A 22,674-nucleotide genomic window follows, 5' to 3' on the forward strand; every position below is an offset into this window, starting at 1 on the left:
TCATTTTGCTAATTACATGGGAATATGGTTTACCTATCTGCTTGCTTGTACCATGTTATTTGATATCTGTCCTTTGTCAACCTTGGGTGATAAATCGACTAGCTTGTGTTACTTTGATGACCTAGCTAGAACTATATGCTTAGCCATGCTTAATTACCACTAGCTCAGTAGATGGGATAATTGCAATATTAGACATGTTAGTATCATGACGAGCTACGTGCTCGAGACATCCGGCCATGTTTCATGGTCGTAATTATCGAACTAAAACGCGACTGAGTGGTGGGCTGTGGGTGCATGGTTTTGCTGGTCGCACCCATGGCAATTAAGGACCGGTTTGCAGGATGCACTGGAAGACATACAGCGCTTGCCACAAGCGGGAATGGGTAACTGTCTGACTTGAAGTATAGCTTGAAGATGCACTTAAACCCCCTAGTGGGTTTTGGTGATTAATGACAAGGTGGTTAAAGGGGACTAACGTGTTTATCAAGTTTATTCACAGGAGTTTAGTTCTAAAGCAAGTTGTGATGGCTAAGAATGCAAGGAGACCCCCCCAATTTGAATATTCCTAAGTGCGAAAAACACCGAAGGTGATTAGACTAGGTTTTTCTCTTTCGAAATTGAGTTTAGGAAAAACCGTACTATTAAGAGGGGTTTCAAGTGTGGTTCTAGGGTATACAAAGTGCTTTTAGTCATATCCATGGGTCAAAATATTTTTGGAATCATTTTTGAAAAATGATTTTTCTCCCCGGGACAGAGAGGGCTACCCGGAGGTTCTGGCCGGAACTTCCGGGCGCCGTTTCATTGCAAAAATTTCCTAAGTGCTGCTCGGAAGTTCCTGGCACTTTTGCCCGAACCTCCTGGCAGGCTTCCAGTTCAAACTTGTGAGTAACGGCTAGATGATGTCACCTAGCCGTTATATATATGGATTTCGTCCCCAGGTCACCCTTTGGCCATTCCACTTCAGCTCTTTCATGTTCTAGGGTTTTCTAGCCACTCCCAAGCTTCCTTTGCTTCCTCCACTCAAATCTAGAGCCTATCTTGTGAGATTGAGAGATTAGATTAGAGTGTAGGAGTGTTTTGGAGATGGCTTGAAGATTAGGTTTGTTTGAGCACTTTGGATACCTTGTGGGCTGTCACTTGGGCTTATTACTCTTGGAGATCTTCTCCTAGACGGTTAGGTGTCGTCCGTGAGTTTCCAAAGATCTTGTGGATGTCCCGGGAAAGTTTGTGAAGGTTTTCCTCACCTCCGCAAGGAAACGAGGTAAGTGAGTAAAGATTCTTGTGCTGAGTTTTCAGAGGTTGTCCTAGGTAGAGCAACTTGCACTTGTGGTCTTTTCTAGAAGGAATTGTGAGTTGGATCTTGGTGGTCACTCAATTCTAGAAAATGACCTAGAAGTGTTGAGTTGAAGGCTGTGGACTTCTTCTGGGATCTTTGCATAAGTGAGGCAAGGGGTTAATCAAGACCCGGCTCTTTGAGCACCTCAACGGAGAGTAGGATCCGCGTGATCCGAACTTCGGGAAAAAATCACCTTTGTCTCTCTTGTGCATGATCTGTGTTTGAATCTGCTGGTATCTTGTGATTTACATCTTGTGCTACCTTGTGCCTGATTGTCTCTAGCTAGGACCTGTTTTACATCCCCGATTTCAATTTTCTCTGTTGCCCGGAAGTTCCTGGCCCAAGAACTCCGGAAGTTCCGGGCTGCTCATCACTGCCAGGAAGTTCCGGTGTTCTTCACCAGGAGGTTCCGGGCCCTGTTAATTTAACCGCTGCGATTGTTGAGAAAATTTCAAGAAAGCCTATTCACCCCCCCTCTAGGCTACATCTCTGCGCGTTCATAGCTTTCCGCTGGCTGACGCATCCAGGCAAGGGTGAGCGTGATGGAGTTCGGATGGGCCCTGCGACGGCCTATGCGGCTTTCTGATTCGCCTAGGCACGAGAGAGGACTGCCCGCTGCCTGCTGGGGGCAGGGGTGAAACCTGAGATGTGGTGTGCTTGGTCAGAGGGGGTTATATGAAGGGTCTTGTCACAATCACTTGACATGGTGACGTGTCCGGCTGGGCACGGTGACATGCCGGTTGATTGTGTCTTGTGGGTACAGTTGTGCACCTCTGGCCAGAGTAAAACTATTCGAATAGCCGTGCCCGCGGTTATGGGCGATCGACCAGAATCACCGTGATTAGTCTCACACTTAATAAATCGACTCAATGCACTGTAGTTCAGGTGGGTTGGTTGGGCCTGTTCAACGTGGTGTAGCGTTGATCAGTGGAGATTTAATATTACCTTAATTAATCAATTGTTTTACCGTTTTGCTCAATAAAATGTTTTACAACTGCCTTTATGCAAATAGCCACAAGCCGTCCTTGTATCCCCTTGCACATCTGCATCATTGGTGTGGCTTGCTGAGTACGGTGGTTGTACTCAGCCTTGCTATTATTTCTCCATTTTCAGAAGTGTAGTGCTTCTGAGCTGAAGACGAAGTTAGAGGACCAAGGCTCAGACCCCAGTTGAGTTTTGCCTGTGGAGTGGAGCTGAAGCCCCGCTAGGATCGCCTTTTTCCGCTGCTGTCGTTCTCTTTCGGTGTGAGGACCAAGTGCCTCTTCTGTAAGTATTTTATGCTTTATTTACGTTTGGAACTGCATATTACTTGTCATTTTGTGTACCCTGGCTGGTCCTGGACAAGGATTTAATACATAAAATAGTCTAGAAATTTGGGCTAAATTTCTGGGCGTGACATCTCCCCCTCCCCTCCCTCCCTCCACCAGCCGGGCTCTCCCCCTCCTCTCCCTCCACCGGCGCGGGGCAGCAGTGGCGGCGGCGGCTGTGACAACGGCACGCGCGGGGCGGCGGCGGCGGCGGCTCCCCTCCCCCTCCCTCGCAGATCTGGCCGGAGGAGGGAGGGGGAGGCCGGCGTGGACGGCTCGGCGGTGGCGGCGGCGCACGGGGCGGACGCGGCGGTGGCGACGACGGCGCGCGCGGGGCAGCAGCGGCGGCTCCCCTCCCCCCTCCCTCCCAGATCCGGCCAGAGGGAGGCCTAGGGAAGGCGGCGGAACACGGGGCGGCGACGACGACGCGCGTGGGCCGGCGGCGGCGGCTCCCCTCCCCCCTCTCTCGCAGATCTGGCCGGAGGAGGGAGGAGGGAGGCCGGCAGGGGCGGCGGCAGCAACGATGGCGCAGGGCAGCGGCGGTGGCTCCCCTCCCCCCTCCCTCCCAGATCCGGCCGGAGGGAGGCCTGGGGAGGGCGGTGGGGTGTGGGGTGGCGACGACGACGGCTCGCGGCGGCTCCCCCCTCCCTCGTAGATCTGGCCGAAGGAGGGAGGGGGGAGGGCGGTGGCGGCGGTGCGTGGCGCGATTTTTTTATTTGTTTATTGGATTTTCGTAGGCGGGCCGTTACCCCGACTGCGAAAATAGATGATTTTCGCAGTCGTTGGGCTACAGTCGGTCCTCCTCCATGCCTACAAAAACTACTTTTGGCCGTCTGCAAAAATGCATTTTCTAGTAGTGACACTATAATTACATGTAAGTTACACTGTAATTACATCACGATTATACTATATTTACATCTGTTAAATTTTTTACTTAAAATTTGCCGACAAATGTATAGCTAATCCAAAAGAAAATCGGGCGTTTGCAAGTCGGATGCGCTCTGACGCATGCAACATGGAAAAGTTATTTAGTGCTCTCTCTCCTCTCCAAATATAACAAGAAGTAACTACTTCTTTACAAAACCTTTAAATATTTTTTCTTATAAATTACTTACCCGATCTACAATCTAATCATAACATTATATTAGTTACAATTAAATCTTACAGCAAGATTTTGCAAAACTATATTTTAACAAAAATATTTATATGTCCAAAAAATCGAGTGTCAAATGTTTCAATTTAGTTTATCAGATGTTTAAATGGAATGCAACACAAAAGAAATATTAACTATAACACTAACAACTGCTACACGAAACACTAAGTCCCAACAACTAAAACATCAAAAAAAAATCACATGAAACATACATATATTTACAAATACATGATTTGTTAAAATAGTATCACCATTGAATATAGACATGTAATCAGGGTTCAAATTTTCATACTGAAATTTCCAAAATTTCTGGTCTATCAGACAACCCCCCTACAAAATTATTTCACCCAAAATTTTTGAATTTCTCAAACTTTTGAGAATTTGGCAAAAAATATTCGCATTTGGCCAAATTTTGTTAAAAAAATCAAATTATTTCTGATCAAAATAACGAAAACTTCAGCCATACTGGTAACCCCGCTAGTACTACTGAAATTGAAAAATTGAACCCTGCCTGTAATTATGGAGACATTAAGAATAACCATCCGTAACATTTGCAAATAACATAGTGTAACATCAGCGAATACTTATTGAAACATTCAGATAACACCGGGTGCAATATTTTGAAAAAAATCCATCGCAACAAGAAAACTAAAAATATGCAACAAAGTCTATTTTGGTTGAAACATCTCGTTTCTCACATATGAAACACCATTTTTTTAAATATCGAACTCACATGAAACACCATTTTTTTTAATTATCGAAACATATTTTTTTTTGTTTTTCATTAGCAAATTATTATATGAGATCATGTGGTAAAGATTTAGTTATAACAAACACAATGGTACAAAAGAATTGTCAATCAACTAAGTGGTTCAAAAGAAAAATTAGTTTGAAGTTGAATTTAAATCCTAGGAGCTGATCACCGTCTGCATCTGACGTTACTTTTTTTTTATGCTGCACGCATATGTGGTGCTCTTTTCATCTTGCGCTATTCTTTTTCGTGCGTGTTGTTGTGGTGTTACTTGCCCCAATTCTTTTGGCTTGCATTGGGCGCCCCGTAGGGAGTATTGTCCTATTCTTTCTAGCGAACTCATGATTTCTTCCCTTCCTATTCTGCTCAACGACGATATGCAGTAGGCCACTAGACAGTCATCAAACCTGTTACACTTCTTTATAGTGCAATACATGTGAAATACTAATACTTCGGCTTTTTAAAATATAACGTTATTGGCTTTTTGACAAATATTTAATCATTCGTCTTATTCAAATTTTTTGTGCAAACAAAAAGTCAAGTCATGCTTAAAAGAACATTTGGCAATAAATCGAGTCACCATAAAATAAATAATTGCATAATTTTTTAATAAGATGAATAATCAAACGTATTAAAAACTTTGAAGACTTAGTTTCAGATGATTACATATTCTCCAGGACACGCCTTAAGTTCACATTAAACTCATGGGAACCAACATTTTTTTTAATGCCACCAGTCAAAATAGTTGTGCATATATTAGCTAGTGCCCAAATTGGAGAAATATTTATGGTGTGTTTAGTTCACACCAAAATTAGAAGTTTGGTTGAAATTGGAACGATGTGACAGAAAAGTTGGAAGTTTATGTGTGTAGAAAAGTTTTGATGTGATGAAAAAATTGGAAGTTTGAAGAAAAACTTGGAAACTAAACACGGCGTTAATTGCATTTCGAAATAATATATTTCAATGCAAATTATACTAAGCACCACGCACATCAAATCCGATGGTATAAACAGTTGGCATTGTTTCATGACTAATCTCCGGTACAATCAGCAATATGTTAAAACTTCGGCGGCTTCCCTGCACCCTACAACAAAGGGATGTAGAAGGTTGAGGCATGCTAAGCCATAAGTCATTGAATTTACAACTGAATCTGAAAGTCTAGTCATTACTCACAAAAAAGGCATGCAGCATAATAAGACCTATCCTGTCACAGTATCTTAGCACAACGGAGACCGATAGCTGCCATGAGAACCGATTAGCAAGCATTTTAAGATAATGCCACATACAGAAAGGCTTTGAACAAAAGTATTCTAGTACAGGCTGAACGTGCATTCACGTACATTCATAGTATGTTAACTAACTATGCATGTTTCATCACAACGATTTTCAATAGTTGACCTAGTTTGTTTCAAAATACTTGAATCCGTGCTTCTTAAAATATTCCCGGAATCCATACATGCTCTGGTCATAGTTGAACTGCAGAAAGTAAAAACCATCACATCAGCTCAACTGAAAAACGTCAACTAGTCTGTCAAGCATAGAGTGACAAGTATTCTCTTCTTTGCGGCAACAAAAACCACTAATGCAGGTAAGTTCAGATTTGAAGGAGTAAGTACCATAAGTATGGAATTTACTTACAGGGAGAACTTTCACCGAGTACTTCGTGACATTAGGGTCCACCACCTTTCCTGGGCTAGCAGCCTGAGAAAGTGCAGAGCAAATCATTGCAAAGACCAAAGCTCATAATTATTCATGCATAACTCACAATGTGCTTAGGTATAACAAAATTCAAAGTCATAGGGACAAACAGTCAAACACAACTGTATAACTTGATTATATGTCATATGATATGCCTGGAGTAGAATCCTACATTCCTATACAATTGGAGCCCACTAAACGCAGTTACTTCCCTAAATCAGCACCCTTAGCCAGCCACATCACCTAGAAATACTAGATACCTCAAGTAAAATAAAGAGACTGTTATAGATACATTAGGTCATGCTTAAACTGTTCACTCAGAAACAAGAGATATAGAATATAGATACCTCAAGTAAAGATCCTCTAGAAAAAGGTATACTAAAGATCTAAAGTCAAAATTTACTCATGAAGGTCCATATTTCCATTGAAGTTGTCGATATTTATATTCCTAAACAAACTAAACAGTTTAACAAACTCTTTCTCCTGTGAGGGAACAACGAGATTATTTTTGTAGCAATTCCCTAGGGATTTAGTGATAAATCATTACATTACTTCAATCGTCACCAGCGAGTCCCCCTCCAGTTGCAACATAATCTATCATATTGCCACTTGGACTCACAGTAAGATGGCCAACAGAAGTTAATAAAATGACAGAGAGAGTATGAAACAGAAGTACACCACAAATTTTAGAAAACAAAATAAAACTAGAAACTGTGAAGTATACAATTTATAACCTGTTCTGGGTTGTAAAATACTTCAATAAACGGATACTCATTCTTTTGCCTTGTGAGGCAAAATCCAGGATACTTTGGGCATTCAACCTGAGCACAAAAGAAGTATTCAATGTCTTTTTGTTTGAGAGCGAAGGAAAGAAGACAAGTGACAGCAGAAGCACCACTACCATGAAATGGTAATAACCAGGATAAGCAACATGAACTAACTTCTAAAAGCATTCTATTACATAAACAGAAAAGTACAAAAAGAAAGAGGAAACAAAAAATTGATCGAATGATACAAACCTTTTGGAACTGTATTAGTAGAATATTTCTAGGAGTTATGTTGCATCTTTGGATTGATCAAGCAATTTTTTATCTTACTCAGACAATTATAAATCAGTTGATATTTTATACCTACAAGGCCTTCAGTGCTATTTAAACATGTAGGGCCCATTTGGTACAGTTCCTATTCCAAGATTCTTGTCCCGTGGAGCTGGAGCTGTACCAAACACTTTCGAGATCCTGGATAATATGGACTAGAGCTGCCGCTCTGCTCTTGAAAATTACAGTTACAGTACAAGGGTGGAGCAGCATTAGCGCTCCTCAGCTCCGCTCCAACCTCGGAGTAGGAGCTGTACTAAACAGCCCCTTAGTTTGCCACCTTTTCCAACTCAATAGTGACTATACTAGTGATCTAACATCAATTCAATGGTGTTTGAAAATCAAGGTAGTAGAATTAAAGAAAGTAGCTTACTCGAACAAACTTTACATGCGGATGAAATGTAGCAGCAGCTTCCTCCAGTACCTTATCAAGGTGTTGAGTATAAGTGCACCTACAGTAGCAATTTTGAGGATTACTATGTGCAAATCTACTTACTATTATGAGACTAGATATTGCACCCAGTGCTTCATAAACAAGAAACAACAAAGGAAGGTTAGATATACTTAATAGTAAAGGCAACAACTACTGGACGGCCTTCATGCAACAGCTGCACGAATTGACGCTCTGACGTGAACGGTATAATTCTTGATGGCCCTAGATCCTTGGGATATCCAGTGTAGTACCTGCCATTTCATCAACATATACAAGATGAAAAAGATGGTGTAACTTTTAGTTCGATATTAGGTCCATATTATTTCACAGACATTGTATGGTCTGCTCAATTCAAACAATTGGCCAGTTAACAAGATGGCGATGAGGCAAACATCTGTTGCCGAAATGGCAGTCATTGTTCTCTCTACTTTTATTTGTCTCTTCTTTTCTTTTTTTTTGTCAATCCCGACTTTCTGGCGTCAATATTCTCAAAAAATGCCTTCAATTTCTCCAAATATTACATATCCAGAACAAAGAAAAGATGACTACAAATTCACCTGCACGTCGACCGAAGTTGAGACACCATCCGATCAAGAAACGAACCGTCCGCCATCCCAGACGTCCACCGATGCAGAGCTGGATTCACCAAGGTAGTGGAGGGATGAGGTAATCACTCACATCAGTAGCAGCAAGAAAGGTATTGGGGCTCAGATGAATTATTTTCGGAAACAAAACTGTAATTAGTACAATGATTAAGGCGAGGAGGACAACATGTGTGGGTAGAGAAGGGATAAGGAAGAGGATATGCGTACGGGCGCTCACCGGCGAGGATGCGGCAGCAAAGGTAGCAGCAGCAGGACACAGGCGACGCCGCTCTCGTGGAAACCGGCGCAGGCACGGACGGCGGAGCTTCTCTCCCCACCTGATCTGCCGGCGTGGGCCGCTGCCGCGCTATCCCGCCTGCCCGCCGGCGGAGAGCCTTCGAGGCGGGCAAGTAATCCCCGCTCCTTCGGCCACTGACTTCAGCCGCCGCCCAAGTCGACGAGGCGCTAGCTTCCGGGCTCCGGCGGCGAACTAGGAGGAAAGAGAGAGGTGGAAAGGAGGACATGAGAAGGCCTAGGGCTATCGGCGTGCCGTGCGGCCCAACAACGCCCTAGTGACCAGCCCGAACTGGTACCAGTGGTGGCTTGATCACTTCAAATTGGAGGGACTATTGGGCCAAATTCCCATACTGTAAAAAAGGAGTTTTCTTTTCTGGCCCCCATAGGCCGGGAAAGTAATAAGTTTACTAAAGGTCCCTCAGAGAGTTCGAAGTCACCCCTAAACCACAATCGATTTTGCTATATATTTGTCGATAAATTTTTCCCCCAAAATTTAACAGATATAATTACAGTACAATCGTAGTGTAATTACACTGTAACTTGCATGTAATTACACTGTAACTATAGTGTAACTTTTATGTAGCTTTCAAAAATCTCTCCGTAACATGTTATTTCGGTAAAATGGAGTTTGTGGAAACAAATTCTTTCATATATGTGTGTACTATGATTTGTTTTCTTCCTCACCAAAACAAATCTTGTAATAGATCTAACGATTCAAAATTATGTGAAACTTACATATAAGTTACACTGTAGTTACATGCAAGTTACAGTGTAATTACTTATAAGTTACAGTGTAATTACACTACGATTGTACTATAATTACATCTGTCAAATTTTTGGGAAAAAATTTGTCGACAAATGTATAGGCAGTCCCAACCACAATACTAGATATAACCCATCCCACAACTTATAAAACCAGGCTACATTTGGTCCCAAGACAGTATTGCTTTCGGTTTTGGCTGGCGTGGTGGCTGAGTCGGCACAGGACCCACATGTCAGGAGGCCCTCCAACCCAAAGCTCTACACACGTGCCAGCCGTGAAACATCAACCAGGGGCAAAGCAGGAACACGTAACTCGCCACCTAGAGCGCCTCCACGTCAATGTCCCTGTGGCGCAGCCTCTGGTGGTCCACCACCACCACGCTCCCCCACGCATTGCCCTGCGACGATGGTGACTCACGCGCCAACCTCTCCCTCTCCCGCGACCTTATCCTCCTCCTCTCCCTCCACCTCCTCGCATCCGCACTCACTGGCCACCTCCCTCCCTAGCTCGCCGCCTTCTCTGCGCTCGCCTCCATCTACCTTGAACACAACTTCCTCGAAGGGCCCCATCCCCTTGACAATGGCAACACCCCCCGCCCTCCAAGCACAGTAGCTCGTTCGTGCTCCGGGTGGAACGCGGAGGGGGCAAGCACGGGGGTGCCCAAGATGGCAACACCAATGGTGATGTCGGGTGGCCACGGCGGCTGCTATACCTCGAGGTGTCGCTATCAACGAGAAAGAGGCGCGACTTCATCTTCCCGCCATGGCCGGGATACGGGAGGTCGTGCAGGGTTATGCACCACCCTCGTTGGCTTCCCCGCTCCCCTAACCGGCCTCCCCGCGCTCCTCCCTCTCTGTGTGGTTGAGGTGGTGTTAGTGATGGTGGATTTGGACTAGGGAGGAGCTCGCTGGCCTCCCTGCCCCGTCCGCACTCACTGGCCTCCCTTCCTCGTCCCCCTCTGCGCGTGCTCACTGGCGGATCATGACACCCGTGGCCTCAACAGCGGCGGGCAGCCTGCAAAGAATCCGGGCCGGTGACACACCAACCTCCCTGATGCTGTCGTCGGCCTCCCCATCTCCTCCCTCCCGACCCCGCCCCCGCTCACCAGCCTTCCTACGCCCCTACTGATTTGTCCTCCGCCGCGCCTCCACTCTCGCTCACTAGCATGCTGGCACTCGTGTCGGCTGCATCTGAGGAATCTCAAGGGAAGAGGGACAAAGAGAAGAGGAGGAGATAGAGAAGAGAGAGGATGAGGTGGATTAGTGGGGCCCACCGATATGTGGGTCCCACTATTTTTAATCTTATTGTTTAACTAACATGTGGACCCACATATTTTGTATTAATTATAAAATTGTTAAATTTTTCTTCATATGCCACGTCAGATGAAAACCAAGTAAAATTAGCAACGTAGGCGTCATGTCAGCTAAACCGCCGTCCAAACTGCCATGAGACCTATATTGCACCAGTTTTAACAGTTGAGGAACTCGTTGTATCTAGTATTAGAGCTTAAAGGATGAAAGTCAAACTCGCTGTCAAGTTAAGGGACATGAAGTGAACTTATTCCCTAGGAAAACGTCGAATTTGACTCCCCCCAAAGGCCCTATTCATTCTTCAACTCCAAACTTCAACTTTCATATTTTCCGTTAGTATGCTTTTCAAACTGTTAATTGGTTTGTTTAAAATTCTTGCATATAAGTTGTTTAAAAACTTTAAATAAATGCATTGTTCAAGTTTATAATAGTTAATATTTAATTAATCATGTGATAATGAGATTTTTCGTTTCGCATATGTTGAAAGTCTCTCTCCAACCAAATCAAAAGAATGTAGCCTAAGCTGTGTTCGGAGTACCCATTTCCATCTTCTACTCCATTGTTTTTAGTGTGCGTGCTTCTCAAAATATTAAACGGTGCATCTTTTACTAAAGATTTCTATAGAAAACCAAATTAATCTATTTGATAAGTTTTTTTAGCTAATACTTAATTAATCATGAGCTAATGAGCTATGATGTTTTCCGTGTGAGGAGGAAAGGTTCCAAATACCTTTTACTCCGGAACACAACCCGATGGTTTAGTTTGATTTGTATTCTCCGTCACAAAACTCTTCTAACTACTAAATCCATATAAAACGACTCCTTTAATGGTTTCACTAGTGGGTTTGGCTGACGTGGCGCCTACATGATATGTTGCCAATCTTCATCCGATGTGATAGCTACATGTCATTACAATTATAAAAAAAAAGAATCAAAATTACCATAGCACTCACGTGTCAGTGTTCTCCTTTCTTGTGCCCTCTCTTATGAAGATGGCGAAGGTGCGGGCCCATGATAAGGATTCTCAAGCCAAGAATGAAGAAGGGGTAGAATTACTGAATGAATACGAGCTTGGCAGGAGGCAACCGTTTTAGCTGTGTTCGGTAGGGAGAGTTGGGAACTCTCTCTCCAAACTTACAAAACGAAGTGATTAATTAGCACGTGATTAATTTAGTATTAGCTATTTTTTTTAAAAAATGGATTAATATGATTTTTTAAAACAACTTTTGTATAGATTTTTTTTAAAAAACGCACCGTTTAAGTTTGGGAAGCGTGCGCACGGAAAACGAAGGAGGTGGAATTGCTGACCAAAGCTGCCGAATTGTGAACCAAAACTGCCTCTCTTCCCAACTCATCTTCCTCGTTTTCCGCGCACACGTTTTTCAAACTGCTAAACGATGTGTTTTTTTTGCAAAAAGTTTCTATACGAAATTTGCTTAAAAAATCAAATTAATCCGTTTTTGAAAAAAAATTAGCAAATATTTAATTAATCACCTGCTAATCGCTGCTTCATTTTCCGTGCGGGTACTTAGTGTTAGTGTTGAGGGTAAGAATCAGTTCTGACCAATACGTAGGGACTGGACTTCTTTTTCTAGCTCCAGCAATCCAATGTCAAGTCCGACCATCAGCGGCTTAAACAGCCGGCACACCATGTGCTGAGATATGCGTAGGCTACGATAGCATAAATCAAAATTTTCTATCGCGTAAACCAGGAACCATGCAAGTATTATATCATAAATCGTTACCACTCGACGCGCTGCGCAGCGGAAGAAGACGCTGAGAAGTCGAAGGAACTCTCGCGAAGTAGCGCGCGTCGATGTAGAGGAAGTAGTCGATCGCACCGGCTCGACCTTCTCCTCCTCGTGTGTTCTCCTTGCCGTACTCTCACGCTGATCAGCACCGCAAACCAGCGGCGCCTCTACCGGTATCTACACGTACAGGGACGGAATGGCACGCGCAGATGTGCTAGCACCCGCGCACGGCTAGGGTTTTGCTCGGGGAGGGAAGTGACGGCTAGGGTTTCTCACGTGATGCAATACCTCCGCCGGTCAAACCCCTCACGAATATATAGGATCCATCACTCGGGCCTCCAAGGCCCGTAGGACTCCTATTCGGATCCCTATCCGAATTAAGCTCATATTGGATCTCCATCCAATCCTCTTATTCTGGCCCATTAAGCGTGCGACCCTGTAGGTTCATATATACTCGGCTGTAACCCGAAAACTTCTCTTCGGTCCACGCGTCAACAGCGGCCCCTAGCAGAACGTATTGACCCACCGGGCATACATAAGGATCATATCGGCTGAACCTCTAGTGTATACTTGTATGAACCCCTTTGCCTCACAATATCGATTAAGCTCAAGGCTAGATATGTGCCATCCTCTAATAGCTCAATCATTCACTCGAACCTGTTGATAGATTATATAACTTGTGATTGACTCCTCAATAACCTTTGGCATGGCCATGCACTTCCATAATCTACAACATCGAGGGGCCCAGAGATATCTCTCCATAGGAGGGGCAAATCTCATCTTGATTATTCATATCCCACTACATGTTTCATAGCATACCCAAAAACTACTTTTATAACTACCCAATTACGGAGTAGCGTTTAGCAGTCCCTAAGTAAGCTACTACACATGTTGGGAACCATGATAATCTCAGGTCTAAGGATTCAACACCAACACTAAATGAGATCATTGATGACACAACACATATGGCTCTTGCAGTGTCTCATGTTGGGTCTATCCAACAACATGTTCACTAACATGTGTCCACATTATTAATTTGGTATCTCTATACCATGATCTATGAGACATGATCATCAATTAATACATGTGGTGATCATATAAACATATTTGTTCCACATATAATATTTGATCAGGGATCCTTTAGAAATAGTAACAAACAACATAAAGAGTCTCATGAAATAATCACATATTCATTAACCAATAATGAGTTATCTATTTCAAGGAACAATTTTGGATAAATATGTAAACATAGTATGTATTACAATCATCTTTATGATTGCCTCTAGGGCATATCACTAACAGTCTCCCACTTGCACTAGAGTCAATCATGAACGTATCTTATACCCATTGCCCTAGTGTGTGCCTCATGCTCAGGCTGAGGGAGTGGCTTTGTCAACGGATCTGCAACATTCAAATCCGTATATATTTTGCATATCTTCACATCTCCTCTACCCACTATCTTGCGAATGAGGTGATACCGCCGTAAAATGTGTTTGGACTTTTGATGCGATCTAGGCTCCTTGGCTTGCGCAATGGCACCACTATTATCGCAATAGAGGTCCATAGGGCTAGAAGCACTAGTCATCACACCTAGTTGAGAAACAAATTTCTTTACCCAAACAGCCTCATTTGCTACTTCAGAAGCGGCAATGTATTCGGCTTCTGTTGTAGAATCAGCCACTGTATCTTGCTTGGAACTCTTCCAACTCACAGCGCCTCCATTTAGGTAGAACACAAATCCAGACTGCGATCTAAAATTGTCGTAGGCTCTCCGGACCTTCCATTATATTTGAGAGATGAAGTGAATAATTCAAGTCATCAAACAAGCATAATGAAATATCTGACGCATCGAGAGAGGAATATTGAAGACATTGCTGGGCCCTTAGCCTACCAGTCAACTTCAGGCTGAGATGTGCACATCAAACCACCCGTCAAACCACTCGAAGGCGGTGACCAGATGTGTTACACATTCAGGAGACTTGACAAAAATGGCTAAAGATCTACAACCTCTCAAATATTCCTAACTCATACTCATGTGAATCTAGTTCCCAGGATGTGCACTAGATCCACACTTTCATCTTAAGCATGATTATACATAGCAAACACAACTAAGATGAAAGAAACTTAAGACTTACAACAACTTAATAATTACATAGGCCGACCGGCCAAATAAATATATTAGAGAACAACGGAAGCTTGACCACCCAATCACAAGCACACCGACTAGGGGTATATCCCATTAAGTTCTCATCCTAGAAGAAACAATCGGAACCCACATCACTCAAAGACTAAGTCTAAACCTGCAAACAAAAGGTTATATCAATAGCAAGAGTCAGTACATTTAATGTATTGGCAAGCACAAGTCAATCCTACCATACTGCATGTATAGATTAATCACAGAAATTAAACAAAGATGGGCTATTTAAAGGCTAGATTGAATTTTTAGGAAGAGGAGGAAAATTCTAGAAAAATTACATTTAGGCATGATAAATAATCTAGTATTTGAATAAATTATTTTCCATGTTCACTTATGTGCAGTTAAATGTAATTTTGGATGAAGTATGGCTTTAGCCGATTAAAATTTAATTTGATTTCTTTTAGTTTTCTGCTTTGACTAATTAATTTGTGGTATTAAACTTAGTTATTAACTTGTACCAATATTATAGTGAATTGCTTATGCCAAACATAGTTTACATAAATTTTTCCATGATTTCATCTTGCATAGATTATTTTAAAGAATTAGAATAACCTTTCTTTGTATATGTGTTCCCACTTCATAATTGCACCTAATATTATTATAGGGATTACATTAAACTTCTTTTGGGCTGAGAAAAATATATTAGAATTTAATATTAAGTCCACATGTTATCACCCAAGATTAACTATAGTTTTGCTTAGTAATTTTAACCCTTTTAGTTTATGCTCATGAGACCTATTATGAAAGCGAGAGCAAAATCCAAATGCATAATGGACTCAAGCCTAGGCATGCATTATGCACATGTATGCTCAAATGCTTGATGATATTTCTAGTCTAATGTTGGGAATGAAAAGATTTTATTTTGTTCTCAAATTTTAATCATGCAATGGTTTAAGTTGGTTATCACCTAAATTAAAACAGAAAATTTTGGCTCTCAACATTGGAGAAGTTAACCTCTAACTATTTTGACAAGAAATTTTAAGTCCTAAAATTTCGGGTATGTTACAAAAATCATGTTTGTCGGTTTGGAAGCTTGCGTCAGTGTAACCATTTACAACGAGCTCTTCCTGTCCTCCATAGACTAGGAACATATCCTTAGTTCTTCTCAAGTACTTCAGGATATTCTTTACAGCTATCCAGTGACTCTCACCTTAGTATCGGCTTGTTGCACTAAGTGCATATGAAACATTTGGACGTGTACATAGCATAGCATACATAATGGATCCGATTGCCGAGGCATATGGAATCACACTCATCTTGTTTCGCTCATCAGTCGTTTGAGGACACTGATTCTTGCCAAGATTAATGCCATGTGACATGGGTAAGAAACCTTACTTAGAATCTTGCATGTTGAACCTCTTCAACACCTTGTCAATGTATGTACTCTGGCTTAATCCAATTAGCCTCTTTGATCTATCTCTATAGATCCTTATGCCCAGAATATATGCTGCTTCCCCTAAGTCCTTCATTGAAAAACTATTTTTCAATGATGTCTTAATGGATTCAAGCATAGGAATATCATTCCCAATCAATAATATGTCATCTACATATAGGATTAGAAACACCAGTGCGCTCCCACTAATCTTCTTGTATACACAAGGCTCTTCTTCGTTTTTGACAAAGCCCAACGCCTTGACTACTTCGTCAAAATGAATATTCCAACTCCGAGATGCTTGCTTCAACCCATAAATGGATTTCTGCAATTTGCATATCTTTTTAGCTGATTGTGGATCAACAAATCCCTTGGGTTGTGTCATGTACACATCCTTATTGAGATTTCCATTGAGGAAAGTTATTTTGACATCCATTTGCCATATCTCATAATCGAAATAGGCAGCAATTGCTAAAACAATCCGAATAGATTTTAGCATGGCGACTGGTGAGAAAGTTTCATCATAATCAACACCTTGAATTTGTTTGAAACCTTTCGCCACCAATCGTGCCTTGTAGATGTGAACATTTCCATCTACATCTGTCTTTTTCTTAAAGACCCATTTGCACTCAATGGCTTTTACACCATCAGGTGGATCAACCAAGTTCCAAACTTGATTGACATGCATGGATTCTATTTCGGATTTCATGGCTCCAAGCCATTTCTCAAAGTCTGGTCCCACCATTGCTTCCTCATAGGTAGTAGGTTCATCGTTGTCTAACAACAATATATCACGTTGTCCTATAGTTAACAACGCATACCTCGCATGTGTACGCCATATCCTTTCGAACCTTCGTGAAGCTGGTGCTTCCACAACTGGCTCAACAACAACTTGTTCAACCTGTTGAACAACATCTTGCTCAGCTTGTTGTGGTTGTGTTGACGTTGAAATGTTTTCCGGTGTTTCCTGAATTTCTTCAAGTCGCACCATACTCCCACTATCCTTTCTTGAAATAAACTCTTTTTCCAAGAAAACACAGTGTCGGGCGACAAACACTTTGCCCTCTTCCCGATTATAAAAATAATATCCTTTCGTTTCCTTAGGATACCCCACTAAGAAGCATTTATCTGATTTAGGTGTGAGTTTGTCCGATTGCAAACGTTTTACATAGACCTGACAACCTCAAATCTTTAGGAAAGACAAACTGGGACGCTTCCCTGTCCATATCTCATATGGTGTCTTATCCACTGGTTTTGATGGAACCCTGTTTAGTGCGAACGCAGCTGTCTCTAGAGCGTAACCCCAAAAGCTAAGCGACAGATCAATTTGGCTCATCATTGATCGCACCATGTCCAACAATGTACGATTCCTCCATTCAGACGCCCCATTCCACTGAGGCGTTCCTGGCGGAGTGAGTTGTGGAACAATTCCACACTCCTTTAGATGATTACCAAATTCAAGGCTCAAGTACTCTCCACCACGATCAGATCGTAGATAATTGATTGTCTTGCCCAAATGATTTTGTACCTCATTATGTAATTCCTTAAACTTTTCAAAGGACTCAGACTTATGCCTCATTAAGTAACCGGATCTTTCCTGAAATATAGCCCAGGATGATGGTGTCATTCTCTAGGCGAACGCGGAACATTCCGTTGGGTAGGGCTTCCATAACTAAACCCTCGAAAGTAATTTTTAACCATATCTACTAAAGTCATCGGTAAAGGTAATAAAGTACCCAAAACCACCTCTGGCAGTTGAGCTCATTGGTTCACATACATCAGTATGTACTAGTGCTAATAGTTTACTTGCCCTTTCACTTTGACCCGTGAAAGGTGCCTTTGTCATTTTGCCAAGTAAACAAGATTCACATGTCTCAAATGATTCAAAATCAAATGAGTGTAGAAGTCCATCTCTATGAAGTTTCTCCATGCGTTTCTCATTTATATGACCCAAGCGACAATGCCAAATAAAAGTGGGATTCAAATCATTAGGACGTTGCCTTTTTGCATTAATGTTATAGACTGAACATCCATCAAGATTCACAATGTATAAGCCATTCATCATGGGTGCATGGAAATAGAAAATGTCATTATAATAGACTGAACAACCATTGTCCACAGATCTAAAACCATAACCCTCTGCTTGCAGACAAGAAGCAGAGATAACGTTCTTACACAAAGCTGGAATGTAATAACAATTATTTAACTCCAAAACTAATCCTGATAGTAAAGATAATGGCATAGTGCCGACCGCAACAGCAGCAACTCTTGCTCCATTACCCACGCGAATGTCCACTTCGCCTCTTGCTAAGCTCCTACTTCTTTGCAGCCCCTGCAACGATTTGCATATGTGAGCAACTAACCCGGTATCAAATACCCAAGAATCAGTAGAGGAAGTAGCAAGATTAATTTCTATAACATTAATACCTGAGGTGGAACTCTTTCCATCCTGCTGCTTCTGCTTGAGCTGCTCTAGGTATTTCTTACAGTTTCTCTTCCAATGACCTGTCTCTTTGCAAAAGAAGCACTCTGCATCCTTAGCGGGCCCTGTCTTTTAAACCTTGGTCTTAGAGTTGCTAGTACTCGTGATCTCATCAGAGTCTAGCTTTCTCTTTTAACCACTCTTCTTGTTGTTGGGCTTGCCCTTATGCATAACCATCACATGGTTGGAGTTTTTCTTAATGCTTTCCTCGGCAGTCTTTAGCATCCCATGCAATTCTGCGAAGGTCCTATTCAGGTTGTTCATGTTGAAATTCATTATGAACGGCTCAAAGCTGGGAGGGAGCGACTGGAGAATCAAATCAGTAGCCAACTCTCGGCTAAGGGGAAAGCCAAGCTTATCCAGACTCTCGGTGTAACCAATCATTTTGATCACATGTGGCTCACTGGATTACCTTCTGCAAGCCTGCACGCAAACAAGGACTTTGAGGTATTAAACCTCTCAGCTCTTGCTTGGTCCTCAATCATGTTACGTAGTCTCGTGATTATCGTATGAGCATTCAATGCCTCATATTGCCTTTGAAGCTCAGGGGACATAGTAGCAAGCATGGGACAACTTATATCAATATAATCATTGCATCGCTTTTCATGCTCCCTACGTTGAGCAGCAGGAGCATTGTTGGGCAAGTTAGCTGGAAAAGGCTCTGTAAGCACAAACTCTTTATACTCTTGCCTGAGAACAATTCTCAGGTTGCGATACCAATCCATGAAGTTTGTTCCAGTCAACTTCTCTTTCTCAAGAATAGACCGCAAGTTAAAACTGGATGGTGCAGGAGCTGCCATGATCTACAATAGAAATATATGTATGCAAAATCAGCACCATGTTTACATTTAACCTTTCATTAAACAATTTAATAAAAGATACTCCCACTATGTATTGTGAAACAAAATTCCCTCTAGTAACATAGTGAGTCAAGATCCTCATTTTATTAGTGTCTAGTGAGCTTTGGCATCACAGCTAGACAACTATCAAAATATGTAAGCAACACCTTGTTAATCACATCATATGTGACTCTTGTGCTGTTGGGGTGACATCTCCATGTCCAACCCAACCTATGCCCCAAGGTCCAAAACTGTTTTGATAAACTTGTCAAGTAAACCAATAATCTCCGCATATAGATGTCCGACATCTATCCTATTTTATCATGATAAAAAGTGGCACTTTGCTATGGCAAACCCATCACTTATGATCACAACCGTAATAGGTGCAATTATTGGAAGAGCATAAATTACACTTAATTTTTCTGATGGAATCTATCCTACAATGTCATATCAAATATATAACAGCAATAAAGTAAGATAGATATAAAACACCAAGCGAAATCTAAGGGGCAACGCACACGACGGTCCCATCACGATTCGCCATGTGAAAACCTTAACGGCGTAATCGATTAAGCTCAAGGCTAGATATATGCCATCCTCTAGTAGCTCAATCATTCACTTGAACCTGTTGATAGATTATATAACTTGTGATTGACTCCTCAATCACTTTTGGCATGGCCATGCACTTCCATAATCTACAACATCGAGGGGCCTAGAGATATCTCTCCATAGGAGGGGCAAATCCCATCTTGATTATTCATATCCTACTACATGTTTCATAGCATACCCGAAAACTACTTTTATAACTACCCAATTACGGAGTAGCGTTTAGCAGTCCCTAAGTAAGGTACTATACATGTTGGGAAGCATAATAATCTCAGGTCTAAGGATTCAACACCAACACTAAACTAGATCACTGATGACACAACACATATGACTCTTGCAGTGTCTCATGTTGGGTCTATCCAACAATATATTCACTAACATGTGTCCACATTATTAATTTGGTATCTCTATACCATGATCCATGAGACATGGTCATCAATTAATGCATGTGCTGATCATCTAAACATATTTGTTCCACATATGATATTTGATCAGGGATCCTTTAGAAATAGTAACAAACAACATAAAGAGTCTCATGAAAGAATCACATATTCATTAACCAATAATGAGTTATCTATTTCAAGGAACAATGTTGGATAAATATGTAAACATAGTATGTGATACAATCATCTTTATGATTGCCTCTAGGGCATATCACTAACACCATGCAACTCCGTAAACTGTCAAGGACGTCCATGCTTGTAACACGTGCACGAAGATGAAACCGAGAAGAAGCCCACCACCGTCATCCGCGCCAGCGCCACCATGTCTGGCTATCCGGCACGAGACGCACCGGCCACGTGTCACAGTCCCTACACTGACTGTCCGGTCGCGAGAGCCAATGGCCCAGATCACGATGATGACACGTATGTCCCGCCGCAAAACCTCCTATTGGACGTCACACCTCAAATCGGAAAAAAAAAAACTAGAAACAGAACACGGCAAATGTACATGCGCAAGCCCAATTGGGCCAAATAGAGGTATTACCTGTTACATTTATATGAACGGGAGAGAATGGCAAAAAATGAAAAATCATTATCAACTCTAGTTACAATGTTGCCCGTGCAGCGAGGCAAATTAGAAACAAAATACATGCTACTATACATGATCATTACTCATAAGTGATTATATCACCAAGCCAACTAGGGAGAAGATATCCTTATTATCCATACATAGTCATCGAATACATAGCTTTTAGTTTCACTCTTATCTGTCCATGACAAACTATTCGAGCTCACCCCTGTAAGATGAGGACACAGATGATGGGGACCGATGCCAAGTAATGGCATGATTATTTTCGATGAATTTTCTGCACTAAGTAAGAAATGTTTATTACACATCAGTAAGTGATAATACCATATGCTAATAATGCGTGGAAATCAAAAATGGTATCAATTAATTGCTATAACAAAACTGAAAGAAAAAAATTGATGAACAAATCATCAAGCATACGCCTTTAGCCTTTTGCAGCCTGAAAAGAATCCCTTTGGCTATCAACTATTATCAAGCACACCATATAGTAGCATCAAAAGGGATAAACAAATTGGACCAACGAAATGGCTGCAAAGTGGAAAAGGGGATAACAAATTGAAATATGCTTTTTAAATCTCCAAAGGCACAGGCGGTCCTAAACAAAGAACAACACGATCTAAATTTCATGATACCCTGAGTATAAAAAGGTATCTAAGTTATAACTTTACAATTTTCATGAACAGCAAAAGTGATTTGGCCTTCCATTCCTGGTAATAAGAAAGAGAGAAATCAAGGCAAGAGAAATCTTTGTTATTGCCTTACTGGTAGTAAGGAATATTTTCTGCAGGCAGTCGTGCAGAATTGTAGTGCTGATTTTCTGTACCGATGAGATTCTCTTTTTTTTTTTTCTGAGTAGCTAAATAAACATGTTTTCATCTAGACTAGCATGGTTCATGCTAGCATATTATAAGGGATATGTTTCTCAAGTTGCAGTTGTTATGTACCATGCAAAATTAATTTCACTCAATCAAACAACCCTAAGGGACATTGATTTAATTAAGGTAATGAACAACTAAAATTGTGCGTGGATTAGAGAAGAGGACGATCAATTTTAATTACCTTGTGGCTGGAAGATTCTGAGTGCGAACTTGCCGCATTCCAAGACTGGCTTCTGGTCATTGATGAGCGGCCAGCCCACCGTGAGTGTGTCAGTGGCATGCAAGCGCAGTCATACAGAACCAAATTCGCATTCTTGAATGCAAGAAGAAGGCGCTGCTGGAAGAACAGGAATCGTTCATCGCACAGGTTGTCATGACAGACCATCAAAACATATATCAAGGAAGTTTACCAATAGAAAATTATATTCAGAAGCCTTGCAGGGAAGACAGACATTATATTCACGGACATTATTCATTGTGATAACAAAATCTGATCAGCTAAAATATTCAAAATTGAAAAAATAAAAATCTATTTTCTTGTCTTCCCTGACCCGGGTCGTTAATATTCCTTCTCAAAGGAGCCTTTATATTTCTCTGCATGTGTGTTTAATTGTTGTGGAGTGTGGATGAATATAAAGAGCTGTTAGGTTTCTCAGAACTGGTATTTGGGAAAAAAAATATCCTAGCTATATGTTTAGCAAGACACCAAGAAAATGGAAAATAAAAACAAAGCACTATGGTCATGATCTATGGTAGCACCTAAGAACCCTGGATATCATGCTATCTGAC

At 41.7% G+C, this 22,674-nt stretch overlaps 1 protein-coding gene across 3 annotated transcripts; it reads right to left on the reverse strand.

Annotated features, from left to right (window-relative positions):
• Positions 1-5,485: 5,485 nt before the first annotated feature.
• On the reverse strand, positions 5,486-8,851 carry LOC4341056 (uncharacterized). Of its 3 annotated transcripts, XR_001546448.3 has the most exons (9): positions 8,598-8,851; positions 8,333-8,411; positions 7,907-8,026; positions 7,716-7,794; positions 6,980-7,066; positions 6,186-6,248; positions 5,888-6,023; positions 5,721-5,786; positions 5,486-5,631 (listed from the first exon to the last, which is right to left on the reverse strand). XR_001546448.3 is itself a non-coding variant. In XM_015786035.3 (7 exons), the coding sequence occupies exons 2-7, from the start codon at positions 8,386-8,388 to the stop codon at positions 5,946-5,948; spliced, it is 483 nt and encodes a 160-aa protein (XP_015641521.3). In that variant the 5' UTR covers positions 8,389-8,411; positions 8,598-8,851; the 3' UTR covers positions 5,788-5,945. The 3 variants fall into 3 exon arrangements, 2 of the variants coding, with proteins under 2 accessions (XP_015641521.3, XP_025882412.1); XM_015786035.3 differs by lacking the exons at positions 5,486-5,631; positions 5,721-5,786 and having other exon boundaries at positions 5,788-6,023; XM_026026627.2 differs by lacking the exons at positions 5,486-5,631; positions 5,721-5,786 and having other exon boundaries at positions 5,788-6,023; positions 8,588-8,851.
• Positions 8,852-22,674: the final 13,823 nt, after the last annotated feature.

This window comes from Oryza sativa, chromosome 6 (assembly GCF_034140825.1).
Source record: "Oryza sativa Japonica Group chromosome 6, ASM3414082v1".
In the NCBI taxonomy this organism is placed as follows: Eukaryota; Viridiplantae; Streptophyta; class Magnoliopsida; order Poales; family Poaceae; genus Oryza; species Oryza sativa.

Bases quoted from the DNA above. Each gene is read 5' to 3' on its own strand.
- LOC4341056 (XM_015786035.3), bottom strand. From the start codon at position 8,388: ATGGCGGACGGTTCGTTTCTTGATCGGATGGTGTCTCAACTTCGGTCG. The intron at 8,027-8,332 runs GTGAATTTGTAG...ATGAAATGGCAG, and splicing joins CAACTTCGGTCGACGTGCAG to GTACTACACTGGATATCCCA. The intron at 7,067-7,715 runs GTAAGCTACTTT...TTTTGTGCTCAG, and splicing joins CGCATGTAAAGTTTGTTCGA to GTTGAATGCCCAAAGTATCC.